We start from the raw sequence: 13,249 nt of genomic DNA, 5'->3' as shown, positions 1-13,249 counted from the left end.
AAAGTACAACAAACTACCAGTCAAGTAGTGGAATAAAAGCATGGAGAGCTAAAAGAATGACAGAAAGAAATGGGAAGAGAATATTCTTGGGTGATGGACATATTCCAATGTCAACTGATTATTAAATGAATATACATATTTACTAAAATACATTGAGCTATCCAAAGAAAATCTGTGTATTTTATCTTTAGTAAATTATACCACAACAAAATAATTTTAGCATTGAAATAAATAACTAGCCTAAATTCTAGAACTAGGCAAAGCATTCAGCTTAACAAAATTGTTTGTTAGGAACCAGGACAAATTAAATAACTTGCATCAGAATGTAAATGAAACACACTGCTTCCCACAGATAAAGTTTTGCTGTGGACAGAATATCAGCTGAATTAAACAGTGGGTTGAAATAAACTGTATCAGAAGATACACATTCTAGTGAAAATCTGCATGTTAAGCACCATTTTAAAGACAAAGCCCAGGGGAACAGGTCAGTGGAGAGAAGGAGTTTGGGTAACAAGAGATGGAGAAGAACAAGAAAAATAAGGAACATATTAGAGTTCTTGGGTTAAGTTAGAACTATTAACTAGAGAGCCTTAATGAAACATGAAACAATTTATATTTAAAAAATAAGAGAACAAAATGAAGTAGAATACCTACATAAATACATTAAACTCACTGGTTAAAATAAGAATATATGTAAAACTTTTATCAAACTAGCTGTTTGTTATATATCGAAAGCTTGAAATTATAGTAATATTAATATTTGAAATAATAAGAGTTTCAAACTCAAAGTTGGATTGGGCCTAAAGGAGATCACTAAATAATGACTTAAATGTCCAATTCACTAGGAAACTACTAAAAGACGTACATACGTAACAGAATAACTTTAAAATATACAAGGCAAAAAATCAAAAGCATTTCAGAGCAAAAAATGGTAGATCACTAAAATGTGGGTGATAGCTACACTAAACACTCTTCTCAATTTTTTCCATGCACAAGACCCTCTCAAATATATCCTGCCTCCAGTGTCCTAAATTAAAAGCCATGTAGAGAAAAACGTGTATCTTTTTCCAAAATGCAGATTGACCATTTTTGTTGTATACCATCTTAGATTTAAGAGACTAAGTAGCAACCTTTTGAAGTTTTAGCTATATGCATTGAAGTCCTAAAGGTGAGCAGTTCAAAACCACCAGCTGCTCCTCCTCATAAGATGGAGCTTTCTACTCCCATAAACAGTCTCAGAAACCCACGGGGAGTCTCTGCAAGTCGGCATCGACTTGATGGCAGGGAGTTTGGTTTTTGGTTTTTCTTTGGCCCTGAAGAGCCCAGGTGGTGCAGTGGTTAGGCACTATCCTACTAACTAAATGTGAGAAGTTTTGAACCCATCAGGAGCTCCAAGAAAGATGTGGCCCATCTGACTCCATAAAGCAATGGTTCTCAACCTTCCTAAAGCCGGGACCCTTTAATACAGTTCCTCATGTTGTGGTGACCCCCAACCATAAAATTATTTTCATTGCTACTTCATAACTATAATTTTGCTACTGTTATGAATCATAATATAAATATGTGATATCCAGGATGTATTTTCATTGTTACAAATTGAACATAATTAAATATAATTAAAGAATAGTGATTAATCACAAAACAATAATTATATATTGTGAAATATTTATGTGTTTTCCAATGGTCTTCGGCAACCCCCCTGTGAAAGGGTCATTCGACCCCCCAAAGGGGTCGCGACCCACAAAGACTTACAGCCTTGGAAACCCTTTGGGATAGATAGACCCTATCCTATAGGTTCACTTGAAATCAGAGTCAACCTGACATTCATGATTTTTACATAGCCCTGATGATAAGTTTAAGTGCTTGGCTAATAAAAAGCTCCTCCTCATCCTTACCTTGAAAAAGACCTGGCAATCTGCTAGAGACTGCAACACAGGAAACCCTACAGAGCAGTTTTACTCTATCACATCACACGGGGCCTCTGAGTTGGGATCAACTAAGCAGCAGCTAACAGCATTTTGTCCCTAGTTACAAGAACAGTGAGTGAACTCAGGGTTGAGTTGGTCAATAGCTCTATTGTCTTGTCCTAAACAACACATTGCTGCCATCTGCTGGGCACACTGTTCATTTCTACTTCAAGCATCTTAGTTACATATTTTTTAAGTTCTATTAGCACATAAGGCCATAAACAGAACAGTCTCTGAACTTCCTTTAGCTAATGAAATAGATAAAAGCTTTAAATTAAATGTGTTCCACACTCTGTTTGTGCAACTTTAATTAAGTAGCCACTGATAATAATGTTTGTTTTCCAAGTCACAGGTTTATCTGCATGTACAAAATTACACTGATTGAAATTTAATATATTCACAAAGACTAACAATTTTCCTACGCAACTACTGGAAAATCCAATTTTACACAGTGAGTAACTACAATGAGTCACTCTGAACACACCACTTTGCTCATGTGGCACTTTAATCCTTCTTTCTTGCCCTTTTTCCTAACCCATAAATCCTCTGAATAATTCAAACAAGCTCTCCATACACAGGACACTGAAAAATTTCTCTTCTATGTCACTTCATTCAATTTGACTTCTTGATCTTTTTGACTCCCTTGAAATGTTTTCATTTCCATATGAAAAAATGTGCACTAAGAATTAATGAGGGCTGATAATACAATTTTTCTTGATATAACTATTGAATTGTGTGATATGTGAATTGTGTGCCAATAAAACTGTTCTTAAAAAGAATTCTGGATAATATCTTTATGAAAAAATTCTACAAGCAGTTGACTTGTACAGTTATTAAAAAACATTTCATCATTGAGCAATCTTTTAAAAATCTAAAAAATGTGACTGTCTTCAATGAGTTCATGGGAAAATTCCATTATCTTTCAATTTTATCTTTCTCTTAATTTCTTAAAGCTTCTTTATACAACCATGCCTCTACTGGGGGAAAAAAACACATTTTTTCAAGTGAGCTATTTCACAAAATAATTGATCCTTGATTGATACAGTATGGGAAAGATTACTATCTACAAATTACTTTTACACACAACACAAAATAAAAATCCAAACATGATTTTTTAGTATATGTTTGGAATAGAATTTTTAACAATAATTTTAAAGTAATTACTTAACTTCTGCGATCTTTCCTCTGCCACGTAAACATGGCATGAGTGTAAACGGACACTAACCAAGTCTCAGATTCAGGAGAGAGAACTTCAAGAACAAGTTAAGATACAGTACTGCAACCTCACTGTCACTCATTTCTAATTATGTGTTGACTATGAAAATACTTGTGAAAAATTAAGTGGATTCCTGCCCCTCCCCCGAAAAGAATTTGTTTCAAAGGATGCCATTGATTCTGCAGCTCAGGGAGATGGACATGTCTGATCAGAGCACACGGGACCAGATGAAGGGGCAGGAGGAGACAGTGGAACACAGCCTTGCCCACGAGGCCGTGATGATGATGTTCCTGAGTAGAGCAGCCAGTCCACAGAGAGAGCAACATGGCTGGCCCTACTATGAGACATGATGCCCCTCAGTGACTAAGGGCAATACAGGGGATGGCACCGGAGACACAGTGTGGGAACTGCACCTGACCTGATCCCACCACACCGAGGCAAAGCACTGGGGAAATGCAGTGGAACAGCAGGGGAATGGAGTGGCAAGGTCCCCAGGGAATGCTGAAAGTGGACTTTGGGGCCAGGGCGTTGTGCCCCAACAGACTGGACTGGAAAACGCTCCTAAGGGCCAGCAAACGATCCTTGAACGAACTACAAGCCTTTCTTTTGTGAAGTGTTTTGTTTTGTTCTTTGTCAGTGGTTTGTTTATGTTGTTTTATTCTCTGGTTGTATACTGTTGCTTTGTTTTCCTCTGTCTTGTTTTCGTGCATGTTAGTGTCTCCACAGGTCTGTCTGAATAGGACAGGCTGGATGAACTATCTGGAGGAAAAACAATAGGACAGACAGTTCCGGGGGGGACAGACAGATCCGGGTGGGGGAGGGGGAGGAGGGTAAGGAAGTGGTGTTAATAAACACAGGGACAAGGGAACAACATGGGACCCAAAATGGTAGTGAGGGGGGAGTGACATGCCTGATGGGGAACGATCAAGGGTAAGGTTGCGTAGAGAAGAGGTATAGCTGTAGCCCAGGTGGGGACGGAGCATGGTGGTGGGGCAGGAGGAAAGTCAAGGGAGAGGGAGGAAGGAGCTAGGAGTCAAGGGACATTTAAGGAGGTCTAGACAAAGACGTGTACATGCAAACATATATAAGAGGACGGGGAAATAGATCTAATTATCTACATTTATAGGTTTAATATTAAGGTGGTGGAAGGACCTTGGGCCTCTACTCAAGCACTTCCTCAATGCATGAATACTTTCTTTTATTAAATTGGTACTCTATGATGCTCACTCTCCCGACACAACTGCTGAAGTCAAAGTGGGTGAACAAGTAAATGTGGTGAAGAAAGCTGATGGTGCCCGGCTATCAAAAGAGATAGTGACTGGGGTCTTAAAGGCTTGAAGATAAACAAGCGGCCATCAAGCTCAGAAGCAACAAAGCCCACATGGAAGAACACACCAGCCTGAGTGAGCGAGTGATCCCAAAGGGATCAGTTAGCAGGCATAAAAGAACAAAAAAATCATCATATCATTGGCTGCACACCTCCATTATAGGATCGCTGAAGACAAATGGGTGCATAAGCAAATGTGGCGAAGAAAGCGGATGGTGCCCAGCTATCAAAAGAGATAGTGTCTGGGGTCTTAAAGGCTTGAAGATAAACAAGCGGCCATCTAGCTCAGAAGCAAAAAAGCCCACATGGAAGAAGCACACCAGCCAGTGCGATCACGAGGTGTCAAAGGGACCAGGTATAAGGCATCATGCAAAAAAAAAAAAAAAAAGAATGTGTGTGTATGTGTGTATATATATATATATATATATATATGTTTATATATATACCACATTGAATGAAGGGGGAGGTGCAGAGTGGAGACCCAAGGCCCAAGTGTCGGCCATTGGAGATCCCCTCATAGAGGGGCTTAGGAGAGGAGATGGGTCAGTCAGGGTGCAAGGTAGTACCGACGAAGAGCACAGCTTTCCCCCAGATCCTGGATGCTTCCTCCCCCCAACTACCATGATCCGAATTCTACCTTGCAGGGCTGGATAGGGCAGAGGTTGTACACTAGTACATATGAGGGCTGGAGGCACAGGGAATCCAGGGTGGACGATATCTTCAGGACCAAGGGTGTGAGGGGCGATGCTGGGAGAGCGTAGGGTGAGTGGGTTGGAAAGGGGGAACTGATTACAGGGATCCACTTGTGATCTCCTCCCTGGGAGAGGGAAGACAGAGAAGGGGGGGGGGCCCCCCCCGGATAGAGCAAGATATGACAAAATAATGATGTATAAATTACAAAGGGCACATGAGGGAGGGGGGAGCGGGGAGGGAGGGGGGGGGAAAAAAAGAGGACCTGATGCAAAGGGCTTAAGTGGAGAGCAAATGCTTTGAGAATGATTGGGGCAGGGAATGTATGGATGTGCTTTATACAATTGACGTATGTATATGTATGGATTGTGATAAGAGTTGTATGAGTCCCTAATAAAATGTAAAAAAAGAAAAGGGAAAAGAAAGAAAGAAAGAAAAGAAAATGATTAGGGCAAAGAATGTACAGATGTGCTTTATACAATTGATGTATGTATATGTATGGACTGTGATAAGAGTTGTATGAGCCCCTAATAAAACGTTTAAAAAAAGAAGAAGAAGAACAGAGAGCCTTGATAGCTCTATAACTCTCTCTGTTTTAACTGGCAAAAAAAAAAATACTTGTGAAATCTTTCCTAAAAAATGTTCTTCGAAGGGATCAGGTATCAGTTATCAAAAAACAGAAAAACATATCACTTTAAATGAGGGGGTGAGTACAGAGTGGAGACCCAAAGCCGATCTGGAGGCAACTGAACACCTCCTTACAGAAGGGTCACAGGGAGGAGACGAGCCAGTCAGGGTGCAGGGTAGCAACAATAAAACATATAACTTTCCTCTAGTTTTTAAATGCTTCCTCTCCCCCACCCCCTAATCAGGATCCCAATTCTACCTTACAAATCTGGCTAGACCAGAGGATGTACACTGGTAGAGATAGGAACTGGAAACACAGGGAATCCAGCCAGGGCAGATGACCCCTTCAGGATGAGTGGTGAGAGTGGTGATACCTGGAGGGTAGAGAGTAGGTGAGGTAGAAAGGGGGAACTGATTGCAAGGATCTACATATAACCTCCTCCCTGAAAGATGGACAACAGAAAAGTTGGTGAAGGGATATGTTGGGCAGTGTAAGATATGACAAAATAATAATAATTTATAAATTATCTAGGGTTCATGAGGGAGAGAGGAGTGGGGAGGCAGGGGGAAAATGAGGGGCTGATATCAAAGGTTGAAGTAGAAAGTAAATGTTTTGAGAATGATGGCAACAAATGCACAAATGTGCTTAACACAATGGCTGTTATGTATGGATTGTGATAAGAATTGTAAGAGAGCCCAATAAAATGATTTAAGACAAACAAACAAGCAAAAATATGTTCTTCTCCGCAGGCAAGCAAGGCCTTGCTCTCAGTCCTGCATACCCTCGCTCTAGTGTGTATATAGGCCTCTTCTCAGCAACCTGAGGACAAGGATCCTCTCAGTCCTCTGAAGATAGACCTTCTGACTTCAGACTCCCTGTTGTGAGCAACTCACCATTAAATGAATAAGCTCATAGACCGTAGAGCCTATTTGTTCTGCTCTTGGCTGCATTCCTAGCAGCAGGTTTCTGCCATCACTGACCCTGCCACAGGACCTCTTCCAAGCCTCTTCCAGCCGTAAGATGTGTTAACTATTTTAAGAGTTTCCTTGTTTCCTCTCTCTCAGCTACGCTCTTCTTCCTTCTTTCCTTTATCTTCATTCCTGCTTTTTAATGTCTGCCAAGCCCTGTGGGGTTCGTATGTACATACACACACACACACACACACACATGAAAACTGGTGAATTTCAAAGTAATGGCCCATCCACCAGGGCCATGAACTGACAATTCCTTCTTAGTAGGTCACAGACACTTCATTTGCATGGTAATCAGCCACTCATTTGCATAAACATACTGACCAATTCCTACACAATATGCAACATAAACTAATCAAAGTACAGACTATAGTCCAAGGTGAGATAAATAGTATGAAACTACAAGTTATTTTCAGCTTACTAAGGAAATGTCGATCAACTTGGACAGAAGTAACAGGCCCTCTGGGGTAGAAGACAAAAGTACCTTCCTCAAAGTTTAAGGAGAAAATCTCTCATGAAGCATGGGGAAATAACACATAGAAGAAATCATTTCAAACCAGATTCCTGAAGAAGGAATGATTTGTATGGCCAGATCAATGCCAGGCCGGCTTCTAGCAGCAAGTGACCTTGAATCTCCCCCACACGTGCGGAGCTGACCAGAGCTGGCTGACACAACTAGCACCAAGTGGCCTTGAATCTCCCACACACACCTGCGGAGCTGACCAGAGCTGGCTAAGTAACCTATCAGCAGTTTTGCAAGTTTTTTTCTTTCTTTCACTCACGGTCCGTTTTGCTCACGGCTCGTTTGACTCAGTGCCCACTTTGTTCTCAGGTCCGCAGCTCTACACCCGGTAGGAATACACCGGAACCAGAAAGACACCTTACATTCCAGAAACCCGGACATACCTGCATCTCCTAACCCCTGACTACTTTACCTTATGTGGACTCAAAGCAGCCCAGTCACATGTTCTCTGGCAATATAAGCACCACCCCCATAGTCTGGGGCACAACTCCCCTGACCCAGACACTGTGGACCGTAGGACTTCACCCAGGCTGAGTTTTTCTCCCCAATAAAGCCTGTTTGCTCTAAGGCGCCTCTCAACTACCTTGCATAATTCTGTCCTGGAGAAAGCACAGTCAAAAGGCTCCTTAGCAGGAAGAATGAGGCTAATCCTGCTTATATTAGACATGCTATCAAGAGAGGCTAATTCCTGTAGAAAGCTACCATGCTTGCTAAATTAAAGTGTTAACGAAAAAGAGATCTTTAACAAGTGGACTGACACAATGGCTGCAACAATGTGCTCCAACATATGCACTGTGAGTATGGCACAGTACTGGGCAACATTTCACTGTTTAATTCAGAGATGATCCGATGGCACCTAACAAAAACAAAGGTGAATTCTCAGTTGTCAAAGTTAATTCATAAGGTTAAAAAAAGTAATGAAAAAATGTAATCATCATTTACAAATATAAAGTTTAAATTGGGATATAAATCCATACATACTATACTGTTCATCTCAGAGGACTCATAACTTCCAACAGGATGCACATTTCCAATGGGCTCCAAGCCTTCTTCATCCCACATGTATGTACCATCAGAGCTATCAGATGGAGAGAGTTCAAAGGAAGAACCAGCTCTGTAATCTGTGTCTGGTGAAATCAAGTTATTCCCAGCAGTGTGCTTTGTACATTCACTCGTGTCTTCAACTGAATATTGAAAAAGGAAGAGAAAAAGAGCAGTTATTATTTCATAAAAATATAATTGTTGCTAAAGCTCTAAATATGTATCCTCTAATATCATCTATTACAGAAAAATGGTTGACAAAATAATATTCCAAACAGTAAAATTTTTTAATTTCTATTAAAAATGTCAAACATCAAAATGCAAAATCGTAAAAGAAAACTTCTGAAATATTTCCCAAAAGAGATTTAGAAAAATTAATTTATCCATCTTTTGCTTCTAAAATATTTCTAGACAATATAAATAAAATCTTTTATTGCCCAAAATATTATTTACTTTTAACCAGAAAAAATCTCCTTCTACTGTGGATAACTAGAGAGTGTCAAGCAAGAAACTGAATTCCTCCTTTCAAATATGAAAATTGCTTGGGATAAAAAAACCCATTGGGTTGGACATAACCTTATGATCTTATTTAACCTTTCTTAAAGCTTTAGTCTTAGCATATAACAATGATCCATTACCTAAGAGATGAAATAGTTTTATGGTATACCACTAATCTGAGAAAGTTGGGGAAAAAACATTTTAAAATACTGCCTTCACTGAGTATGAATAAGTCTGTATATAATAACCAAGAGGAGGTAAGGAAAGAGTTTTGTTATTGATATTCTTGGTAAAAATAGTACAAGGTATAAAAATCACTGAGTAAGGAAGACAAATGTTTCCCTTCTTAAATTTTATCTGGATCCAAATTCTCCTTCTAATAGGCATTTAATATAAACTATGAACTTGATAGTACCTTATAATTAATGGGGGATAAAAAAAAACCTCCCAAACCAAACTCACTACCATCAAGTTGATTCCAACTCATATCCCTGTAGGACAGGGTAGAACTGCCCGTGAGTGTCAGAAACTGTAGCTCCTTGTGGGCATAGAAACTTCCATCTTTCTCCCACAGTGCAGCTTTTTGGAACTGCTGCCCTTACAGTTAATAACCCAGCAAATAATCACTGTTTTAACAGAGCTCTCAATTTATCAAGATAAGTTAGATTATGAAGCACCCACAAACAAACATTAAGATATTGATATTTACCAGATACATTTATATCTATCCATTCCTCAGTTTTAATGAAAGATTTTTCACTTTCCTTGGGGGAATCCAATATATCCGTTGGAGGTATCCGTTCATGCTTTTCTTCTTTGAGAGAAACTTCCTCTGGAGTTACTTGAGTTCTGTTAGAGTCTTCCATATCTATGAAGTCATCACTAAAGTCTTCACTTAAATCATTCTTATCAGAAGAGGATAAAGAGGACAAGGAAATGTCATCCACATCATCACTCAGGTACCTAATTTTGGCATCATTCTTCATAGTCTGGTCATTTTCTGTTCGGTAACTATCATTTTCAATTAGTTCTTGGTCCTTGCTTGTAGTTTTCTCATTAGCCAAATCTGCAGCATGTTCCTCTACACACGTGTTAACAGGTGTGTTTTTATTACCATCAACTGTGATACTCCCAGAAAATGCAGGTCTACTGGATTTCAGTAAAGAAGGATGAACCATTCTATAACCCAAAGTGGAAGTGACACCAGAGCCATTAGATAAAGTCAACTTCTTTCCACTAGCAGGATATGGCCTGTTATATCCATACCTTAAATGTTCATTCCCATTGAGTACTTCCGATTGCCGGGCATTTCTTGTTAGCATGCTTGACCGTAGAGGCACTCTCATGTGTAGGTGTTGGTTCTGGTAAGGCTTAGTAAGATCTACAGCTCTGTTGAAGGAATGTGATCTGGTGATAGATGACGGTGGAAGGAATGAATTCTGAATGGAATGTGAAAAACTTTGTGACCTTACCATTTTATCACAAGCAATAGATTTACTATTGTCTGGGGACTGTGCTAAGCTTTCTCCAGAACTGCTTCTAGTAACATAGGAGTTTGCTCTAGGCCTTTGCATGCTACCAGCTGATCGAGTTCCATAAAATCCATTCAACTGTGATTTGGGAGCACTGACTGAAGAATAGGAAGTCCTTCCTAATAATGTCCCTTTGGTGAATTGACCCAAATTTGATGGTCCAGACAAAGATTTCTCATGTAACTCCTCTGTAGATGATACAAACATAGTGGGTGGCTTTGCTACCTGGGATGTGAGGACAGAAAGACTTTTCAAAGTTCCTTTTATCCTACTTTTATCAAACATTCCTTGGGTAGGAGCATGTTTTTCAGAATCAATTAATTTATCAAGTGAATTCTGAATATCATCAGGCTCTCTAGCACTTTGTTCACTGAGTTGGTATCTATTTGCCTTTCTCCAATTAAATGAACGAGACAACGCACAATCTGAGCCATTGTTTTTGATGTAACTTTTTACATTGCTACTCTTGGAAATGTCTAAGAAGGTAGCAGGTGTCGCATTTGGCATTGGTTGCAGTGTACTTCTTACGGATTTTGTTCCATACTTTGGCAACTTCGAACCCAAAAATGTCTTGATATGAGTTTTTTCTTCCATGAGCTAAAAGGTACATTTGTCCTTAAAGATTGACAGAATCTGTGAAGGGGAGGGAAAAAGAGAGTTGTTATTACTAAATATGGACTAATACAAGGATTATCACATATTAAGAACATCAAAACCCTACCGTCATTGAGTCAATACAACTCATAGCAACCCTATATAGGGTTTCTCACACTTGTAACTCTTTACAGGATCAGACAGACTGACCTTTCTCCTATAGAGTAGTTGGTTAAGTTTGAACTGAAACCTTTGAACTGAAACCCTGTGGTTAGCAGCCCAGATCCATAATACTAATACATATAGTATTTTTTACAATTAGATTCAGTAAAATTAAAGAACTACTACTATTCTTACAAAATCCTTCTTAGATAATGAGTGCATTTATTATATATTAGAATAGAGTATTTTATAAATATTTTCATAACCTTGGGTTTTAGATGATATTAACGTCCAGAAATAATAAAATTAGATTGTCAAACTTGACTTTCTTTAAAAAAAATTAATACTGTCAACTCCAGTACGAGGAGCAACAGAGGAAGAAGTAGAGTTGAGAAGAAGGAAGTAATGGAATGTGTGACTAAATGCCTTCGGGAACAAATGCCTCCCCTTCGCCATGAGACTAGAAGAACTGAATGGTGCCTGCCAGCATTCATTCATTGTCATCAAGTCAATTCTGACCAGTAGGAACCCTATTCTAAACATTTAATCAAAGATTCCATAGGACACCTCTAAATAAGAGGAAAAATAACAGAAAAGAATTTTAAATTCTCATTCATCTAGAGTTTCTAGTGGCAGGGAAGGCAGATGAATCCTGAAATTATTACCTTGAGATAATCATTAAACCTTACACCAAATATCCCCAAATCATCTTAAAACCAAAGAAACTTCGCTGAGCTTCCAAACCAAATAAAACTCACTGCCAATGAGTCAATGCTGACTCAGAGTAACAACCCCTGTGGGTTTCTGAGACTGTAACTATTTACAGGAGTAGAAAGCCCAGTCCCTTTCTCCCTGGTGCTTTTGAACAGTCGACCGTGCTATAACAAAGAAAGGAACGGTGACATCTACATGACATCTACATGTAGGTGACTACATGTAGGTGACATCTACATGAGGTGACTACCATTCCTGTTTTGACAAAGGTCTTCTCCTCTACACCCCATCCCCCACCATGCATGCACACAAATGCGCTTAGGATAGTCAAAAAGCAGTAGAATGATATTAATGATCCAGGGCAGTCATTGTGAAAATTAAGTGTTCTATCCTCCATTAATTCCATTTGCGAGCCAGAAACCTATCACAAGAAGACTGAAGAGAGAATCTTCTATTCTTTCACTTCTCTAGGTTCCCGCTTTCCTGTCTAAAGCCAAGGCACTGCATGTCATCTCCCAAGAACATCTTAAGCATTAATAACTTAGAGATAGGCCCATAAGAAAAAACATACTATGAGTACAAAATATTCAGAGTACCACTTAGGGGAAAGACATATTAATAGTAATGTTAGAACCTGAGTGGACTGTTTTCTTTTTTTAAAATACTTTTATTGGGGGCTTTTACATCTCTCATCACAATCCATACATTCATCCAGTGTGTCAAGCACATTTGCACCTATGCTGCCATCATCATTTTCAAAGCATCCTCTTCCCACTTGAGCCCCTTATATCTGCTCCCCATTTCTTCCCCCTTCCTCTATTGTCCTCCCTCCCTCACGAGCCCTTGATAAATTATATTATTTTTTTTGTATCTTACATCATCCTCCGTTGCCCCTCACCCATTTTTCTGGGTAAACCCCTGGGAGGGGTTTCCAGATTGATCCTTGTGATCGGTTTCCCCTCCCCCACACATACATTCTCCCCTAATCCTCCTGGTATCTCTACTCTCCTTGTTGGCCAGGAGGGGTTTGTCTATCCTGGATTCCCTGTGTTGCGGGCTCTTGTCTATAACAGTGTGCATGTGCTGGTCTAATGCAATTTGTAAGGTAGAACTGAGGTCATGATAGCGGAGTGAAGGAAGCACCAAAGAACCAGAGAAAAGTTGTGTGTTTCATCGGTGCTACACTGAACCCTGACTGGTTCATCTCTTCCCTGTGACCCCTCTATAAGGGGATGTCCAATTGTCTACAGATGGGCATTGGGTCTCCACTCCATGGTTTTATTCTGGGTCTTTGATGCCAGATATCGGATCCCAGAGTAGACTGTTTTCTATCAAGAATAGTTACTCATTGTTAAATATATAAATAAATGTATTTAAAATAAAATC

General features: G+C 39.6%; 1 protein-coding gene across 2 annotated transcripts in view; it reads right to left on the bottom strand.

The window, feature by feature from the left end:
• The window catches only part of CCSER2 (coiled-coil serine rich protein 2), a 201,865-nt gene that overhangs the window by 134,398 nt on the left and 54,218 nt on the right, over positions 1-13,249 (bottom strand). For both annotated transcript variants that reach the window (XM_075560994.1, XM_075560993.1), the window contains exons 2-3: positions 9,571-11,026; positions 8,304-8,506 (exon numbers count right to left, since the gene is read on the bottom strand). In XM_075560994.1, coding sequence (XP_075417109.1) covers positions 8,304-8,506; positions 9,571-10,987 — 1,620 coding nt within the window. In that variant the 5' untranslated portion in view covers positions 10,988-11,026. The remainder of the gene's footprint in view (positions 1-8,303; positions 8,507-9,570; positions 11,027-13,249) is intronic.

Source organism: Tenrec ecaudatus, chromosome 10, assembly GCF_050624435.1.
Source record: "Tenrec ecaudatus isolate mTenEca1 chromosome 10, mTenEca1.hap1, whole genome shotgun sequence".
Taxonomy (NCBI): domain Eukaryota; kingdom Metazoa; phylum Chordata; class Mammalia; order Afrosoricida; family Tenrecidae; genus Tenrec; species Tenrec ecaudatus.
Note: the sequence above shows the minus strand (reverse complement) of the source record. Positions and strands in the feature narration are given on the sequence as shown.